Raw genomic sequence first — 19,857 nt, forward strand, 5'->3', positions numbered from 1 at the left:
CTAGAGAGGAGAGATCCCATACGCAACCTAAGAAGGCAGCCCTCTTTTCTGGTCTTGGAGAGTAGGAATCTGCCCCCACAGAAGGACAAACAAAAAAGAAAAGCACCTTAATACTCCAGAGGAGACTCAGACAGCTAATAGTGAAAACGCTCTTCTCAGGAATGATGTCTGCAGCAGGATCTTAAGAAATAAAAGAGACTGCACCCGGTCACGTGGTGCATATAATACAGGACTTCCCCTGCTATGAAAAAGGGGAAACCTGTTTGTTCCAGGCCAAAAAACACAGTCTATGAGCCCAAAAAACTCACACATTAAGCATATATAAATCCCCAAGCTGTTCAAATAATCTCCCTGAAGGAGATATTAATACTTGATCCTATCGAGGTATAAAGGAGCCACACTGTGACCCAGTATAGCGTTTTAAAGTGCATATATAAAAAACGGTCTTACCCTCCAGGATCCATGCTGTGGAACAGGCAACGCCTCTCAAGTGTGGCAGTCTTGCAACAGCGCTTCTGACATGGACTTGAGTGTGTAACAGCAAGCAGTAAAACTCATCAACACTGATTGCCCGGGAGCTGTTAGCGACAGTCTGGATGGGTTCGCAGAAAACTTTCCCTGCATCTCCAGACTCTAACTTCCATCAATACTCTCACTGAGAGGTTGACATGATTACTTAAAACTCCAGTCCTTTCTTGAAGGGAACATACCCATTACAGAACTATCCAAATCTTCTGACACTTCTCTACCACCTCCTATAGTGACGCAAGGCAAAGAATGACTGGAGGATAGGAGAAGTAGGAGGGATATTTAAGTCTATGGCTGGGGTCTTTGCCTCCTCCTGGTGGCCAGGTGTTGTATTTCCCAACAGTAAGGAAAGAAGTCGTAGACTCTCCCTTCCTTATGAAAGGAAAAGAGAGAGAGAGGAGAGAGAGAGAAAAAAAAAGAGAGAGAGAGGAGAGAGGGGAAAGAGGAAAGAGAGATAGAGAAAGAGACAGAGGAGAGAGAGGAGAAAGAGAGAGAGTGAGAGAGGAGAGAGAGGGAGAGAGAGAAGAGAGTGAGATAGGAGAGAGAGAGAGGGAGATAGAGAAAAAGAGAGAGGGAGACAGGGATGAGAGGAGAGAGAAAGCGAGAGGATAGAGAAGAGAGGGGGAGAGAGAGAGAGATAGAGAGAGAAAGAGGAGAGAGAAAAAGAAAGAGAGAGGAGAGAGAGAGTGGAGAGAGACAGGAAAGAGAGAGAGAGAGAGTCGGGAGAGAGGAGAGAATGGAGATAGAGAGAGAGAAAGAGAGAGAAGAGAGTCAGTAGAGAAAGAGAGAGGAGAGAGTGAGAGAGAGACAGAAATGAGAGGAGAGAGAGACAAGAGAGAGAAAGACAGGAGAGAGACAGGAGAGAAAGAAAGAGAGGAGAGAGAGGAGAGCGAGAGAGTGGAGAAAGAGAGGAGGTAGAGAGGAGAAAGACAGAAAAGAGAGGAGTCAGGAGAGAGAGTAGAGAGAGACAGGAATGAGAGGAGAGAGAGAGGAGAGAGAGATGTGTTAAGATTACTGCAGCTTTTACTGTATCTTTGCACTAACCTTGTCTCATAATTATATATTAGAAGTGCTGTAGGTTTAAGCTCAGCTCACCACACCCTCTGGGTGTGTCTGGGTCTCTGTGACATCATCAGAAGCCATGTTAGTTTTGCTGAGGAACCTGCTAGTGAATAAGCCATGTGGTTGTATATATGTTATCTAACTTTTTAAAACTATAGTATATATAAAAACTGTAAAAATGTAAACCTCACACTCTGTATTGTGTGTGCTAACCAGAAGTGCACAACACAGCTGGGAAAAAAATAATCAGAAATTAACCACTGCATTGCCAAAGAAATGTTTTTAAATAATTTTGTTAGCACAATTTAGCAGCTCAGGGATAAGCCCTGTGTTTCTGGTCTCCTTTTGCTGTAGCCAATTAAGGACAGACGTAACTGATCATGTGATTTAAACTAACCAATCAATATGTAAAATATTGCCGGTATTGGAAGAGCTCCATCCTGCCTGAGATGAAGTGGAACAAACACACTTTTCAGATATATTTTACAACAAAAACAGGCAAAATAAATAATGACTATATATTGCAGGCTGTGGAGATTAGTTCTGTTATTATTATCAGTTATACAGTTGCCTGATGAAGCTTCTGATAACTTTTCATGATGCTATCTATGCTCATAACCTGTTACAGGCACTGAATGGGTTAAACAAGTATAAAGAATGAATTAAGAATAAATGGCTGTAGATTTAAAACCATAAAAAGCATCTGGATTGGATTTTGGATGTTCCTTTTATAAACATTAAAATGTAGCGTCACGACACATTAAAACCACTTGGCTTTATCCTAAAGCTGGTTTAGGAACTGAACATTCTCTTTCATGGAAGCTTTAGTTTAGCCAAAATTTACACAGTACTAATCGAACTTTTCCCAAGAGAAAACATAGACAGTCTGATTTAATTTAAAGGGACACTAAACCCAAAATTTTTCTTTCATGGTTCAGATAGAGCAGCAACTTTAAGCAACTTTCTTATTTACTCCTATTATCTTTATTTGAAAAGCAAGAATGTAAGCTTAGGAGCCGGTCCATTTTTGGTTCAGAACCTGGGTTGTGCTTGCTGGTTGGTGGCTAAATTTAGTGCTATCCAGGGTCTGAACCAAAAATGGGCCGGCTCCTTAGCTTAGATTCCTGCTTTTTTCAAATAAAGATAGCAACAGAACAAAGAAAAATTGATAATAGAAGTAATTTAGAAAGTTGCTTAAAATTGCGGCTCTATCTGAATTATGAATGAAAACATTTGGGTTTAGTGTCCCTTTAAGGAGAATTTCTGTCCTGTTTCTGCACATAGGTTTTAGTTGCAAATATGTTTTGGACTTTAAAATGAAGTTGTTTTAAAATGTCCCAGCGCCATAAGATCATTGTTGTGTACAGTTTATAAACGGTGTAAAGAAATAAAAGAGAGCGACATAAAGACACACACTTCCATAAGCCAGCAGATTTTGTGCGCACGGGCACAACGAGTGCCCAAGCAAGCAGCAGAAAGCGGGTGAGGGGCAGCAAAACTCAAGCCGAAAGCAGTATGGGCCTATTAATCTGTGTTGTAGGGACACGTGCAGGGCCGCTTTTAGGTTGGTGTGTAAAAGGGGCAATTTGTGTGATGGTCGTGTAGTGTTAACCCTTTCTCTGCAATGTTTTGCATTCTTAGCCAGAAAAAAAACATAATTTATGCTTACCTGATAAATTTATTTCTCTTGTAGTGTATCCAGTCCACGGATCATACATTACTTGTGGGATATTCTCCTTCCCAACAGGAAGTTGCAAGAGGATCACCCACAGCAGAGCTGCTATATAGCTCCTCCCCTCACTGCCATATCCAGTCATTCGACCGAAACAAGCCGAGAAAGGAGAAACCATAGGGTGCAGTGGTGACTGTACTTTAATTAAAATTTAGACCTGCCTGAAAAGGACAGGGCGGGCCGTGGACTGGATACACTACAAGAGAAATAAATTTATCAGGTAAGCATAAATTATGTTTTCTCTTGTTAAGTGTATCCAGTCCACGGATCATCCATTACTTGTGGGATACCAATACCAAAGCTAAAGTACACGGATGATGGGAGGGACAAGGCAGGAACTTAAACGGAAGGAACCACTGCCTGTAGAACCTTTCTCCCAAAAACAGCCTCCGAAGAAGCAAAAGTATCAAATTTGGAAAATTTGGAACAAGTTGCAGCCTTGCAAATCTGTTCAACAGAGGCCTCATTTTTAAAGGCCCAGGTGGAAGCCACAGCTCTAGTAGAATGAGCTGTAATCCTTTCAGGAGGCTGCTGTCCAGCAGTCTCATAGGCTAAACGGATTATACTCCGAAGCCAAAAAGAAAGAGAGGTTGCCGAGGCCTTCTGACCTCTCCTCTGTCCAGAGTAAACAACAAACAGGTTAGATGTTTGGCGAAAATCTTTAGTAGCCTGTAAGTAAAACTTCAAGGCACGGACTACGTCTAGATTATGCAAAAGACGTTCCTTCTTTGAAGAAGGATTAGGACATAATGATGGAACAACAATCTCTTGATTGATATTCTTGTTAGAAACCACCTTAGGTAAAAACCCAGGTTTTGTACGCAGAACAACTTTATCTGAATGAAAGATCAGATAAGGAGAATCACAATGTAAGGCAGATAACTCCGAGACTCTTCGAGCCGAGGAAATAGCCATCAGAAAAAGAACTTTCCATGAAAGAAGTTTGATATCAATAGAATGAAGGGGTTCAAACGGAACCCCTTGAAGAACTTTAAGAACCAAGTTTAAGCTCCATGGAGGAGCAACAGGTTTAAACACAGGCTTAATTCTAACTAAAGCCTGACAAAATGCCTGAACGTCTGGAACTTCTGCCAGACGCTTGTGTAAAAGAATAGACAGAGCAGAAATCTGTCCCTTTAAAGAACTAGCTGATAATCCTTTGTCCAAACCCTCTTGGAGGAAGGACAATATCCTAGGAATCCTAACCCTACTCCATGAGTAATTCTTGGATTCACACCAATGAAGATATTTACGCCATATCTTGTGGTAAATTTTCCTGGTGACAGGCTTTCGTGCCTGTATTAAAGGTATCAATTACTGACTCGGAGAAGCCACGCTTTGATAGGATCAAGCGTTCAATCTCCATGCAGTCAGTCTCAGAGAAAGTAGATTCGGATGATTGAAAGGACCTTTAATTAGAAGGTCTTGTCTCAGAGGCAGAGTCCATGGTGGAAAGGATGACATGTCCACTAGGTCTGCATACCAGGTCCTGCGTGGCCACGCAGGCGCTATCAATATCACCGATGCTCTTTCCTGTTTGATTTTGGCAATCAGACGAGGGAGCAGAGGAAACGGTGGAAACACATAAGCCAGGTTGAAGAACCAAGGCGCTGCTAGAGCATCTATCAGTGCCGCTTCTGTGTCCCTGGACCTGGATCCGTAACAAGGAAGCTTGGCGTTCTGGCGAGACGCCATGAGATCCAATTCTGGTTTGCCCCAACGGAGAACCAATTGAGCAAACACCTCTGGATGGAGTTCCCATTCTCCCGGATGAAAAGTCTGACGACTTAGAAAATCCGCCTCCCAGTTCTCTACACCTGGGATATGGATTGCTGACAGGTGGCAAGAGTGAGTCTCTGCCCAGCAAATTATCTTGGAGACTTCTGATATCGCTAGGGAACTCCTGGTTCCCCCTTGATGGTTGATGTAAGCCACAGTCGTGATGTTGTCTGACTGAAATCTGATGAACCACAGTGTTGCTAGCTGAGGCCAAGCCAGAAGAGCATTGAATATTGCTCTTAACTCCAGAATATTTATTGGGAGGAGTTTCTCCTCCTGAGTCAATGAACCCTGAGCCTTCAGGGAGTTCCAGACTGCACCCCAACCTAGAAGGCTGGCATCTGTTGTTACAATTGTCCAATCTGGTCTGCGAAAGGTCATACCCTTGGACAGATGGGCCCGAGATAACCACCAGAGAAGAGAATCTCTGGTTCCCTGATCCAGAATTGCAGAGGTCTGAGATGCAGGCACGCGAATGGCACTATGTCCATCGCCGCTACCATTAAGCCGATTACTTCCATGCACTGAGCCACCGTGGGGCGCGGAATGGAGTGAAGAACACGGCAAGCATTTAGAAGTTTTGATAACCTGGACTCCGTCAGGTAAATTTTCATTTCTACAGAATCTATTAGAGTCCCTAGGAAGGAAACCCTCGTGAGAGGAGATAGAGAACTCTTTTCTTCGTTCACTTTCCACCCATGCAACCTCAGGAATGCCAGAACTATCTCTGTATGAGATTTGGCAATTTGAAAGCTTGACGCCTGTATCAGGATATCGTCCAGGTAAGGAGCCACCGCTATGCCTCGCGGTCTTAGGACCGCCAGAAGTGAGCCCAGAACCTTTGTAAAAATTCTTGGGGCTGTAGCCAACCCAAATGGAAGAGCTACAAATTGGTAATGCCTGTCTAGAAAGGCAAACCTCAGGAACTGATGATGATTCTTGTGAATCGGAATGTGAAGGTAGGCATCCTTTAAGTCCACTGTGGTCATGTACTGACCCTCTTGGATCATGGGTAAAATGGTTTGAATAGTTTCCATCTTGAATGACGGAACTCTGAGGAATTTGCTTAGGATCTTTAAATCCAAAATTGGTCTGAAGGTTCCCTCTTTTTTGGGAACCACAAACAGATTTGAATAAAACCCCTGTCCTTGTTCCGTCCGCGGAACTGGATGGATCACTCCCATTATTAGGAGGTCTTGCACACTTAGGAATGCCTCTTTCTTTATCTGGTTTGCAGATAATCTTGAAAGGTGAAATCTCCCTTGTGGAGGAGAAGCTTTGAAGTCCAGAAGATATCCCTGAGATATGATCTCCAACGCCCAGGGATCCTGAACATCTCTTGCCCACGCCTGGGCGAAGAGAGAGAGTCTGCCCCCTACTAGATCCGTTGTCGGATAGGGGGCCGCTCCTTCATGCTGTCTTAGAGGCAGCAGCAGGCTTTCTGGCCTGCTTGCCCTTGTTCCAGGACTGGTTAGGTTTCCAGGCCTGCTTGGATTGAGCAAAAGTTCTCTCTTGTTTTGAAGCAGAGGAAGTTGATGCTGCACCTGCCTTGAAATTTCGAAAGGCACGAAAATTAGACTGTTTGGCCTTTGATTTGGCCCTGTCCTGAGGAAGGGTATGACCCTTACCTCCAGTAATGTCAGCAATAATTTCTTTCAAACCAGGCCCGAATAAGATCTGCCCCTTGAAAGGAATGTTGAGTAATTTAGACTTTGAAGTCACATCAGCTGACCAGGATTTGAGCCATAGCGCCCTACGCGCCTGGAAGGCGAATCCGGAATTCTTAGCCGTTAGTTTAGTCAAATGAACAATGGCATCAGAAACAAATGAGTTAGCTAGCTTAAGAGTTCTAAGCTTGTCAACAATTTCAGTCAATGGAGCTGTATGGATGGCCTCTTCCAGGGCCTCAAACCAGAATGCCGCCGCAGCAGTGACAGGCACAATGCATGCAAGGGGCTGTAAAATAAAACCTTGTTGAATAAACATTTTCTTAAGGTATCCCTCTAATTTTTTTATCCATTGGATCTGAAAAAGCACAACTGTCCTCAACCGGGATAGTGGTACGCTTTGCTAAAGTAGAAACTGCTCCCTCCACCTTAGGGACAGTCTGCCATAAGTCCCGTGTAGTGGCATCTATTGGAAACATTTTTCTAAATATAGGAGGTGGGGAAAAGGGCACACCGGGCCTATCCCACTCCTTACTAATAATTACTGTAAGCCTTTTAGGTATTGGAAAAACATCAGTACTCACCGGCACTGCATAGTATTTATCCAGCCTACACAATTTCTCTGGCACTGCAATTGTGTCACAGTCATTCAGAGCAGCTAATACCTCCCCAAGCAATACACGGAGGTTCTCAAGCTTAAATTTAAAATTAGAAATCTCTGAATCAGGTCTCCCCGATTCAGAGACGTCACCCACAGACTGAAGCTCTCCGTCCTCAGGTTCTGCATATTGTGACGCAGTATCAGACATGGCTCTTACAGCATCTACGCGCTCTGTATCTCGTCTAACCCCAGAGCTATCGCGCTTGCCTCTCAATTCAGGCAATCTGGATAATACCTCTGACAGGGTATTATTCATGATTGCAGCCATGTCCTGCAAAGTAATCGCTATGGGCGTCCCTGATGTACTTGGCGCCATATTAGCGTGAGTCCCTTGAGCGGGAGGCGAAGGGTCCGACACGTGGGGAGAGTTAGTCAGCATAACTTCCCCCTCGACAGACCCTTCTGGTGACAATTCTTTTATAGATAAAGACTGATCTTTACTGTTTAAGGTGAAATCAATACATTTAGTACACATTCTCCTATGGGGCTCCACCATGGCTTTTAAACATAATGAACAAGTATCCTCTGTTTCAGACATGTTTGTACAGACTAGCAATGAGACTAGCAAGCTTGGAAAACACTTTAAAGCAAGTTAACAAGCAATATAAAAAACGTTACTGTGCCTTTAAGAGAAACAAATTTTGACAAAATTTGAAATAACAGTGAAAAAAGGCAGTTACACTAACAAATTTTTTACAGTGTATGTAACAAGTCAGCAGAGCATTGCACCCACTTGCAAATGGATGATTAACCCCTTAATAACAAAAACAGAATAATAAATGACAAAAACGTTTTTTAAACACAGTCACAACTGCCACAGTCTACTGTGATTGTTACCCTCCTCAAACACCTTTTGAGCCCTCAGAGATGTCCTGGATCATGCAGGAAGAAGCTGAATGTCTCTGTCAGTATTTTTAGCTGCACAGAAAAGCACTAAAATAGGCCCTTCCCACTCATATTGCAACAGTGGAAAGCCTCAGGAACTGTTTCTAGGCAAAAATCAAACCAGCCATGTGGAAAAAAACTAGGCCCCAATATGTTTTGTCACCAAACATATATAAAAACGATTAAACATGCCAGCAAACGTTTTATATTACACTTTTATAAGAGTATGTATCTCTATTAATAAGCCTGATACCAGTCGCTATCACTGCATTTAAGGCTTTACTTACATTAATCCGATATCAGCAGCATTTTCTAGCAAATTCCATCCCTAGAAAAATATTAACTGCACATACCGTATTGCAGGAAAACGTGCACGCCATTCCCTCTCTGAAGTTACCTCACTCCTCAGAATATGTGAGAACAGCAAAGGATCTTAGTTACTTCTGCTAAGATCATAGAAATCACAGGCAGATTCTTCTTCTAATGCTGCCTGAGATGAAACAGTACACTCCGGTACCATTTAAAATAACAAACTTTTGATTGAAGTTAAAAAACTAACTATAATATACCACTCTCCTCTTACTACGTCCATCTTTGTTGAGAGTTGCAAGAGAATGACTGGGTATGGCAGTGAGGGGAGGAGCTATATAGCAGCTCTGCTGTGGGTGATCCTCTTGCAACTTCCTGTTGGGAAGGAGAATATCCCACAAGTAATGGATGATCCGTGGACTGGATACACTTAACAAGAGAAAGAGGGATTTTTTTTGCCCAGTCAAGTAAACAAAATATAAAATAAAATAAAATAAATATATATATATATACACAAACAAATAATGAAAACAAATTATTGCACGTCTATATAGTGAGCATTCCAGGTATTAACATCTATAGCTGTGTGAGGTGCCTAATTACCTCGTACATCAATAATAAACTGCTGTATGTTGTTTATTCATGTAGAAAACCCTTTATCCAAACTGACTGGGATTGGAATAGTTTGGATTTCCTAATATTTGTATATTTGTGTAAAATGGGAGAGTTTGGAGAGGGTATAGGACCAAGTGTATTAAAGCTCTATCTCTTATATAATTTACACAATATTTACATGTCATAATACAGCTTAGACATGCAACCTAAATGTAGTTTTATATAACACCATAAGGAATATAACACAGTACTGTAATCAGAAAGGTAATAGTTGTTTTAAAAAATGGACTTGCATTTGTATTTTAGAACACAAAAACCAATCCAAAGACGCAGACAGAGAACATTGCGACTTACTGGTGGGGGAACACGGTCATTATTAATCATTTATTTTTTTTAAAGTATTAATGAAGCAGTCTAGATTTGGGAATTGATTCTGGATTTGGGGATTGGTACCTGTATCGGTAAAGTAGTTGCACGTCTGTTTTTAATGGTGGTTTGGATAAAGCGTAAGGTGTCTCCCGGGATGAACGTGGGTGTTCCAGTTCCATGGATGTTGTCTCATAAATAAAAACAATTACACCTAATCTAATAGCCCTATAAAAATAAAAAAGCCCCCAAAATAAAAACACCCCCAGCCTACAATAAACTTCCAATAGCCCTTAAAAGGGCCTTTTGTAGGGCATTTACCTGGCAAAAAATACAAAGTCCCCCAACAGTAAAACCCACCACCCAACCAACCCCTAAAATAAAAAAACCTAACTCTAAAAAAAACCTAAGCTACCCATTGCCCCTAAAGGGGTATTTGTATATGAGCATTGCCCTTAAAAGGGCATTCAGCTCTTTTTCACTGCCATTAAAAGGGCATTCAGCTCTTTTACACTTTGCCCAAAGCCCTAATCTGAAAAAAAACCACCCCAAAAAATAAAAAAAATACCTAACACTAACCCCAGAATATTTACTCAAGTTTTCTGAAGTTCGGACATCCATTTCCATCCAGGCGGCGAGAAATCTTCATCCAGGCGGTGAGAAGTCTCCGACATCTTCATCCATCGCAGGTACGTCTTCTATCTTCATCCCCGTGGCGCGGAACGGAGCTATCCTGGACCGGCGATAACATCCTGTGCGGAGCGTCCTCTTCATATGGTCACCACAGCAAACAGAAGTTGAATGCAAGGTAGCCGTTTCAAAATGGCGTACCTTGCATTCCTTGTGGCTGATTTGATTCTTCAAATTTAAATCAGTCAATAGGATGAGAGCTTCTGAAATCCTATTAGCTGTTCAAAACACTGCTGCCGGGATGAAAATAGAAGACGCCCCCGCGATGGATGAAGATGTTACTGCCTGGATGAAGACTTCTCACCGCCTGGATGGAGATGGATGTCCGGACCTCAGGAACCGTGAGTAGATATTTAGGTATTTTTTTTTTTTTTTTGGGGTGGGTTTTTTTCAGATTAGGGCTTTAAGCAAAGTGAAAAAGAGCTGAATGCCATTTTAAGGGCAATGCCCATACAAATGCCTCTTTGGGGGCAATGGGTAGCTTAGGTTTTTTTTTAGAGTTAGGTTTTTTATTTTTGGGGGTTGGTTGGGTGGTGGGTTTTACTGTTGGGGGGATCTTTGTATTTTTTGCCAGGTTAAGGGCTATTGGTAGTTTATTGTAGGCTATGGGGTGTTTTTATTTTTGGGGCTTTTTTATTTTTATAGGACTATTAGATTAGGTGTAATTGTTTTTATTTTTGATAATTTCGTTTATTATTTTTTGTAATTTTAGATTTTTTAATTTTTTTCAGAGTGAGTTTTTTTTAAATTTAACTTAGGGCAATGCCCTACAAAAGGCCCTTTAAAGGTCTATTGGTAGTTTATTGTAGGTTAGGGGGTGTTTTATTTTGGGGGGGCTTTTTTATTTACATACTGTTATTAGATTAGGTGTTAATTTTTTTGTTGATAATTTTGTTTATTATTTTTTGTAATCTTAGATTTTTTTTATTTTCTTCGTAGGATTATTTTTTTTTAAATTTATAATTTAGGTTTTCAATTTTTTCGTAGTGTTAGGCTTTTTAATTTGTAATTTAGGTTTTTTAATTGGTATTTTTTTTTACTTTTATTAGAATACTAATGTTAGGTTACTTTATAGTATAATGTTAGGTTTGTTTTTATTTCACAGGTAAGTTTGTATTTATTTAAATATAGTTATATTGTAATTTTAATTTAAAGTTAGGGGGTGTTAAGTTTAGGGGTTAATAGTTTAATATAGTGTTTTGCGATGTGGGATGCTGACGGTTTAGGGGTTAATAGGTTTAGTTGAGTAGTTATGATGTGGGGGGCTGGCGGTTTAGGGGTTAATAGGTTTATTTAGTGTCAGCGATGTCGGGGAGCGACGGTTTAGGGGTTAATAACTTTATTTAATAGTCGCAATGTGGGTGGGCAGCAGATTAGAGGTCAATAGGTTTAATATAGTGTTTGCGATGCGGGAGGGTGGCGGTTTAGGGGTTAATAGGTAGTTTATGGGTGTTATAGTGTACTTTGTAACATTTTAGTTATGAGTTTTGTGAAACATTTTTGTTAAACAAAATCCATAACTACTGGTCTCAGATGGCGGTATGGATCGTGTCGGTATAGGCTGTAACGCAAGCTTTTTAGCCTGAACACACAACCTGTAATACGGATGCTATGAAAATTCCACACTCAAACGTAATTTTTTTGAGTGCAGAATGGACTTGCGTTATAGGCTAAAATGCTTGTGGTATAGCTATACCGCTGCGACTCGTAATATGCGTTCCTGGCCATTCCAGCATAATGGCAAATTTTTCAGCGTTAAAAGCTGTACCGCAAAACTCATAATCTACCCAAATGTTTTTTATGAAGATAAAATATGATTGGTCTGAGTGTGAGACAAAGGTAAAGTTATCATTAGAGCAAGGTGCTCTGTTATGGCAGAGAAAGGGTTAACAGAATACTTACTATATTTCTGTAATACTTGTGAGTGCAGAGTGCTAAGGGAATATAATAATTAAATCATATATTTCACAAATTAATCAAAGGATGTTTTAAATATATATAAACTATTTATCTGAAGTCTAGTAAAGGTGCAAGTCCCATCTCCTTCAGCTACTCACAAACTACAATCAGTTAGTGCATCGCTGACAGTGGTGGCAAATACTTCTAAACACACTGTAAGGGCAGGAGAAATATATGCTTACAGGAATAGTCTAGTCAACATTAAACTTTCATGAGTCAGAACAGCAATTTTAAGCAACTTTCTAATTTACCCCTATTATCATTTTTTCTTTGTTCTCTTGGCATCTTTATTTGAAAAAGCAAGAATATAAAGCTTAGGAGCCAGCCCGTTTATGGTTCAGTACCTGGGCAGCACTTTCTGATTGGTGTCTAAATGTAGCCACCAATCAGCAAGAGATACCCAGGTGCTGCACTAAAAATCGCCGAGCTTGCAAGCTTACATTCAAATAAAAATACCAAGAAAACAAAGAAAAAAGGATAATAGGAGTAAATTAGAAAGTTTCTGAAAATTACTGCTCTATCTGAACCACGGAAGTTTCATTTTGACTAGACTATCCCTTTAAACACTGAAAAGACTTGCTTGCACTAAAAGATAGCACATTTTAGACTTCAGATCTTCACTGTTTGAAATTTGCTTTTCAATTACATGGTTGTGATGTCTGTGTTTATGTTAACCTAAAAGCGGTCTTGTTAATGTGGCTAGAAATCAGCGTGGTGGGGGTGAATAATGCCAAGCTATGGTGACAACGTTGCGGGCTTACCTTATCCTCTCAGGACCCAGTTGAGAGCCGCTACTGGGAGGAGTAGGGGAGGGACTTTCTACGGACAGGTCGGGATTTGGTGACTGAGGAGTGGCAGCAGAATCAAACGTAGGAGGAGGAGCTGGGGGCTGCATGGCGGGTGGGGTGGAGGGGCCTTTGCGGACTAAGGAAGAGCCGCGGCGGGCCACCCAAGAAGTGTCCATCACCCTCACGCCCATGCTAGGGGGAATACAAAGACATGGCTTACCATCTTCACAAGGGGAGGTGACAAGGAAAGGGACAGAGTGAGGAACATGTATTTCAGGACAGCCTCCACGGAACAGAGGAGCAGAAAACAGATGGAAACAAAGGTTAAATAAAAACAAAGCCAGCACATTTCCTCCAGATGTAGGGTAGTTCCTAAACATTGTAACTGTAAAATCTTAATAAAATAAATACAAAAGCACCCAATTATCACCAAGGTCTTAGAATAAGCTACAGTGTTCCTCAAATCCAGTACAGAAGGTCATTTACCTGTTAAGAGGTTAAACAGTGGCACATTTTCCATATTATTAATATAAAATTATACAGAGCAATTTTAACCAGATACGAAACCCAATTTTGAATAACTTTCCAATTTACTTCTATTATCTAATTTGTTTCACTCTCTTGGTATATGTTGTTGAAAATCATATCTAAGTAGGCTTAGGAGCTTCTGATTGGTGGCTGCACATATACGCTTCATGTTACTTATATGCATTGCTATTTCTTCAACAAACAATAACAAAAGATTTCAGGTGCCATGTTATTACTTCTAGTGGAAGCAAATGAACTCTGGCTTTTGTGCATGTCTTTATCTAAACTGCATGAATTTAGGGGGAAGAAGAACTATATTAACCTAATTTAAAAGCACTAACACTCTATTATAACTTTAAGGAACTCAGCCACACTTTAGCCATAAACCAGCAGTGACTCATTTTTACAGGGGGTTAATGATTCAGATCTGCAGCTGGTACGATGGGAACTAAGTGCACATTTCTTGAGTATTGTGGTACCAAGTACATCTAAACAGGCACGACCAAGGGTGATTTGATCTTTAATAAAGAGAAATTCCAGTTACACACTTATTGGCCACAAGCCACACCAAATGCTCCTGTGTATTTCAGTGATAGAGATAGCACCAGCAGGGAAAATGGTTTATAGAACAGGATCTATATCACACATGAGTACAGTTATTGTGGATCTAAGAAAAGGGTAGGAAACAGACGTGCAACATAAACACAGAGCACACAGCTGGGCACTGGGGAGCAGATACAGTAATATAATCACAGGGCACACAGCTGGGTACTGGGGAGCAGACACAGTAATATAATCACAGGGCACACAGCTGGGCACTGGGGATCAGACACAGTAATATAATAACAGGGCACACAGCTGGGCACTGGGGAGCAGACACAGTAATATAATCACAGGGCACACAGCTGGGTACTGGGGAGCAGACACAGTAATATAATCACAGGGCACACAGCTGGGCACTGGGGATCAGACACAGTAATATAATCACAGGGCACACAGCTGGGCACTGGGGAGCAGACACAGTAATATAATCACAGGGCACACAGCTGGGCACTGGGGAGCAGACACAGTAATATAATCACAGGGAACACAGCTGGGCACTGGGGAGCAGACACAGTAATATAATCACAGGGCACATAGCTGGGCACTGGGGAGCAGACACAGTAATATAATAACAGGGCACACAGCTGGGGACTGGGGAGCAGACACAGTAATATAATCACAGGGCACATAATTGGGGCACTGGGGAGCAGACACAGTAATATAATCACAGGGCACATAGCTGGGCACTGGGGAGCAGACACAGTAATATAATCACAGGGCACATAGCTAGGCACTGGGGAGCAGACACAGTAATATAATCACAGGGAACACAGCTGGGCACTGGGGAGCAGACACAGTAATATAATCACAGGGCACATAGCTGGGCACTGGGGAGCAGACACAGTAATATAATCACAGGGCACAAAGCTAGGCACTGGGGAGCAGACACAGCAATATAATCAAAGGGCACATAACTGGGGCATTAAGGAGCAGACACAGTAATATAATCACAGGGCACACAGCTGGGGCACTGGGGAGCAAACACAGTAATATAATCACAGGGCACATAGCTAGGCACTGGGGAGCAGAATCAGTAATATAATCACAGGGCACATAACTTGGGGACTGAGGAGCAGACACAGTAATATAATCACAGGGCACATAGCTGGGCACTGGGGATCAGACACAGTAATATAATCACAGGGTACATAGCTGGGTACTGGGGATCAGACACAGTAATATAATCACAGGGCACATAGCTGGGCACTGGGGAGCAGACACAGTAATATAATCACAGGGCACACAGCTGGGCATTGGGGAGCAGATACAGTAATATAATCACAGGGCACACAGCTGGGCACTGGGGAGCAGACACAGTAATATAATCACAGGGCACACAGCTGGGGCACTGGGAAGCAGATACAGTAATATAATCACAGGACACAGAGCTGGGCACTGGGGAGCAGATACAGTAAAATAATCACAGGGCACACAGCTGGGCACTGGGGAGCAGATACAGTAATATAATCACAGGGCACACAGCTGGGCACTAGGGAGCAGATACAGTAATATAATCACAGGGCACACAGCTGGGCACTGGGGAGCAGATACAGTAATAAAATCACAGGGCACACAGCTGGGCACTGGGGAGCAGGCACAGTAATATAATCACAGGGCACATAGCTGGGCACTGGGAAGCAGATACAGTAATATAATCACAGGGCACACAGCTGGGCACTGGGGAGCAGGCACAGTAATATAATCACAGGGCACACAGCTGGGCACTGGGGAGCAAACACAGTAATATAATCACAGGGCACATAGCTGGGCACTGGGGAGCAGACACAGTAATATAATCACAGGGCACACAGCTGGGCACTGGGGATCAGACACAGTAATATAATTACAGGGCACATAGCTGGGGCACTGGGGAGCAGACAGTAATATAATCACAGGGCACACAGCTGGGCACTGGGGAGCAGACATAGTAATATAATCACAGGGCACACAGCTGGGGCACTGGGGAGCAGATACAGTAATATAATCACAAGGCACATAGCTGGGAACTGGGGAGCAGACACAGTAATATAATCACAGGGCACACAGCTGGGCACTGGGGAGCAGACACAGTAATATAATCACAGGGCACATAGCTGGGCACTGGGGAGCAGACACAGTAATATAATCACAGGGCACACAGCTGGGCACTGGGGAGCAGATACAGTAATATAATCACAGGGCACACAGTTGGGGTACTGGGGATCAGACACAGTAATATAATCAAAGGGCACACAGCTGGGGCACTGGGGTGCAGACACAGTAATATAATCACAGGGCACACAGCTGGGCACTGGGCAGCAGACACACTAATATAATCACAGGGCACACAGCTGGGCACTGGGAAGCAGATACAGTAATATAATCACAGGGCACAGAGCTGGGCACTGGGGAGCAGACACAGTAATATAATCACAGGTCACACAGCTGGGCACTGGGGAGCAGACACAGTAATATAATCAAAGGGCACACAGCTGGGCACTGGGGAGCAGACACAGTAATATAATCACAGGGCACATAGCTGGGGCACTGGGGAGCAGGCACAGTAATATAATCACAGGGCACATAGCTAGGCACTGGGGAGCAGACACAGTAATATAATCACAGGGCACACAGCTGGGAACTGGGGAGCAGACACAGTAATATAATCACAGGGCACACAGCTGGGCACTGGGAAGCAGACACAGTAATATAATCACAAGGGCACATAGCTGGGCACTGGGGAGCAGGCACAGTAATATAATCACAGGGCACATAGCTGGGCACTGGGGAGCAGATACAGTAATATAATCACAAGGGCACATAGCTGGGCACTGGGGAGCAGGCACAGTAATATAATCACAGGGCACATAGCTGGGCACTGGGGAGCAGACACAGTAATATAATCACAGGGCACACAGCTGGGGCACTGGGGAGCAGACAAAGTAATATAATCACAGGGCACACAGCTGGGGCACCGGGGAGCAGACACAGTAATATAATCACAGGGCACATAGCTAGGCACTGGGGAGCAGGCACAGTAATATAATCACAGGGCACATAGCTGGGCACTGGAGAGCAGACTCAGTAATATAATCACAGGGCACATAGCTGGGCACTAGGGAGCAGACACAGTAATATAATCACAAGGCACATAGCTGGGCACTAGGGAGCAGGCACAGTAATATAGTCACAGGGCACATAGCTGGGCACTAGGGAGCAGGCACAGTAATATAATCACAGGGCACATAGCTGGGCAGTGGGGAGCAGACACAGTAATATAATCACAGGGCACGCAGCTGGGCACTGGGGAGCAGACACAGTAATATAATCACAGGGCACACAGCTGGGCACTGGGGAGCAGGCAAATTAATATAATCACAGGGCACACAGCTGGGCATTGAGGAGCAGACACAGTAATATAATCACAGGGCACACAGCTGGGCATTGAGGAGCAGACACAGTAATATAATCACAGGGCACATAGCTGGGCACTGGGGATCAGACACAGTAATATAATCACAAGGCACACAGCTGGGCACTGGGGAGCAGACACAGTAATATAATCACAAGGCACATAGCTGGGCACTAGGGAGCAGGCACAGTAATATAATCACAGGGCACATAGCTGGGCACTGGGGAGCAGACACAGTAATATAATCACAGGGCACACAGCTGGGCACTGGGGATCAGACACAGTAATATAATTACAGGGCACATAGCTGGGGCACTGGGGAGCAGACAGTAATATAATCACAGGGCACACAGCTGGGAACTGGGGAGCAGACACAGTAATATAATCACAGGGCACACAGCTGGGCACTGGGAAGCAGACACAGTAATATAATCACAAGGGCACATAGCTGGGCACTGGGGAGCAGGCACAGTAATATAATCACAGGGCACATAGCTGGGCACTGGGGAGCAGATACAGTAATATAATCACAAGGGCACATAGCTGGGCACTGGGGAGCAGGCACAGTAATATAATCACAGGGCACATAGCTGGGCACTGGGGAGCAGACACAGTAATATAATCACAGGGCACACAGCTGGGGCACTGGGGAGCAGACAAAGTAATATAATCACAGGGCACACAGCTGGGGCACCGGGAAGCAGACACAGTAATATAATCACAGGGCACATAGCTAGGCACTGGGGAGCAGGCACAGTAATATAATCACAGGGCACATAGCTGGGCACTGGAGAGCAGACTCAGTAATATAATCACAGGGCACATAGCTGGGCACTAGGGAGCAGACACAGTAATATAATCACAAGGCACATAGCTGGGCACTAGGGAGCAGGCACAGTAATATAGTCACAGGGCACATAGCTGGGCACTAGGGAGCAGGCACAGTAATATAATCACAGGGCACATAGCTGGGCAGTGGGGAGCAGACACAGTAATATAATCACAGGGCACACAGCTGGGCACTGGGGAGCAGACACAGTAATATAATCACAGGGCACACAGCTGGGCACTGGGGAGCAGGCAAATTAATATAATCACAGGGCACACAGCTGGGCATTGAGGAGCAGACACAGTAATATAATCACAGGGCACACAGCTGGGCATTGAGGAGCAGACACAGTAATATAATCACAGGGCACATAGCTGGGCACTGGGGATCAGACACAGTAATATAATCACAAGGCACACAGCTGGGCACTGGGGAGCAGACACAGTAATATAATCACAAGGCACATAGCTGGGCACTAGGGAGCAGGCACAGTAATATAATCACAGGGCACATAGCTGGGGCACTGGGGAGCAGACACAGTAATATAATCACAGGGCACATAGCTGGGCACTGGGGAGCAGACATAGTAATATAATCACAGGGCACACAGCTGGGCACTGGGGAGCAGACACAGTAATATAATCACAGGGCACACAGCTGGGCAATGGGGAGCAGACACAGTAATATAATCACAGGGCACATAGCTGGGCACTGGGGAGCAGACACAGTAATATAATCACAGGGCACACAGCTGGGCACTGGGGAGCAGACACAGTAATATAATCACAGGGCACACAGCTGGGCACTGGGGAGCAGATACAGTAATATAATCACAGGGCACACAGCTGGGCACTGGGGAGCAGATACAGTAATATAATCACAGGGCACATAGCTGGGCACTGGGAAGCAGAAACAGTAATATAATCACAGGGCACACAGCTGGGCACTGGGGAGCAGACATAGTAATATAATCACAGGGCACATAGCTGGGCAGTGGGGAGCAGACATAGTAATATAATCACAGGGCACACAGCTGGGCACTGGGGAGCAGACATAGTAATATAATCACAGGGCACATAGCTGGGCACTGGGGAGCAAACACAGTAATATAATCACAGGGCACACAGCTGGGGACTGGGGAGCAGGCACAGTAATATAATCACAGGGCATATAGCTGGGCACTAGGGAGCAGACACAGTAATATAATCACAGGGCACACAGCTGGGGACTGGGGAGCAGGCACAGAAATATAATCACAGGGCACATAGCTAGGCACTGGGGAGCAGACACAGTAATATAATCACAGGACACAGAGCTGGGGCACTGGGGAGCAGACACAGTAATATAATCACAGGGCACACAGCTGGGCACTGGGGAGCAGACACAGTAATATAATCACAGGGCACAGCTGGGCACTGGGGAGCAGATACAGTAATATAATCACAGGGCACATAGCTGGGTACTG

The 19,857-nt window shown here is 43.7% G+C and overlaps 1 protein-coding gene across 1 annotated transcript in view; it reads right to left on the reverse strand.

Moving 5' to 3' along the window:
* The window catches only part of ARHGAP44 (Rho GTPase activating protein 44), a 271,202-nt gene that overhangs the window by 74,191 nt on the left and 177,154 nt on the right, over positions 1 to 19,857 (reverse strand). Inside the window, exon 12 of the mRNA XM_053710111.1 lies at positions 13,015 to 13,233. Coding sequence (XP_053566086.1) covers positions 13,015 to 13,233 — 219 coding nt within the window. The remainder of the gene's footprint in view (positions 1 to 13,014; positions 13,234 to 19,857) is intronic.

Source organism: Bombina bombina, chromosome 1 (genome assembly GCF_027579735.1).
Source record: "Bombina bombina isolate aBomBom1 chromosome 1, aBomBom1.pri, whole genome shotgun sequence".
NCBI classification, from domain to species: Eukaryota; Metazoa; Chordata; class Amphibia; order Anura; family Bombinatoridae; genus Bombina; species Bombina bombina.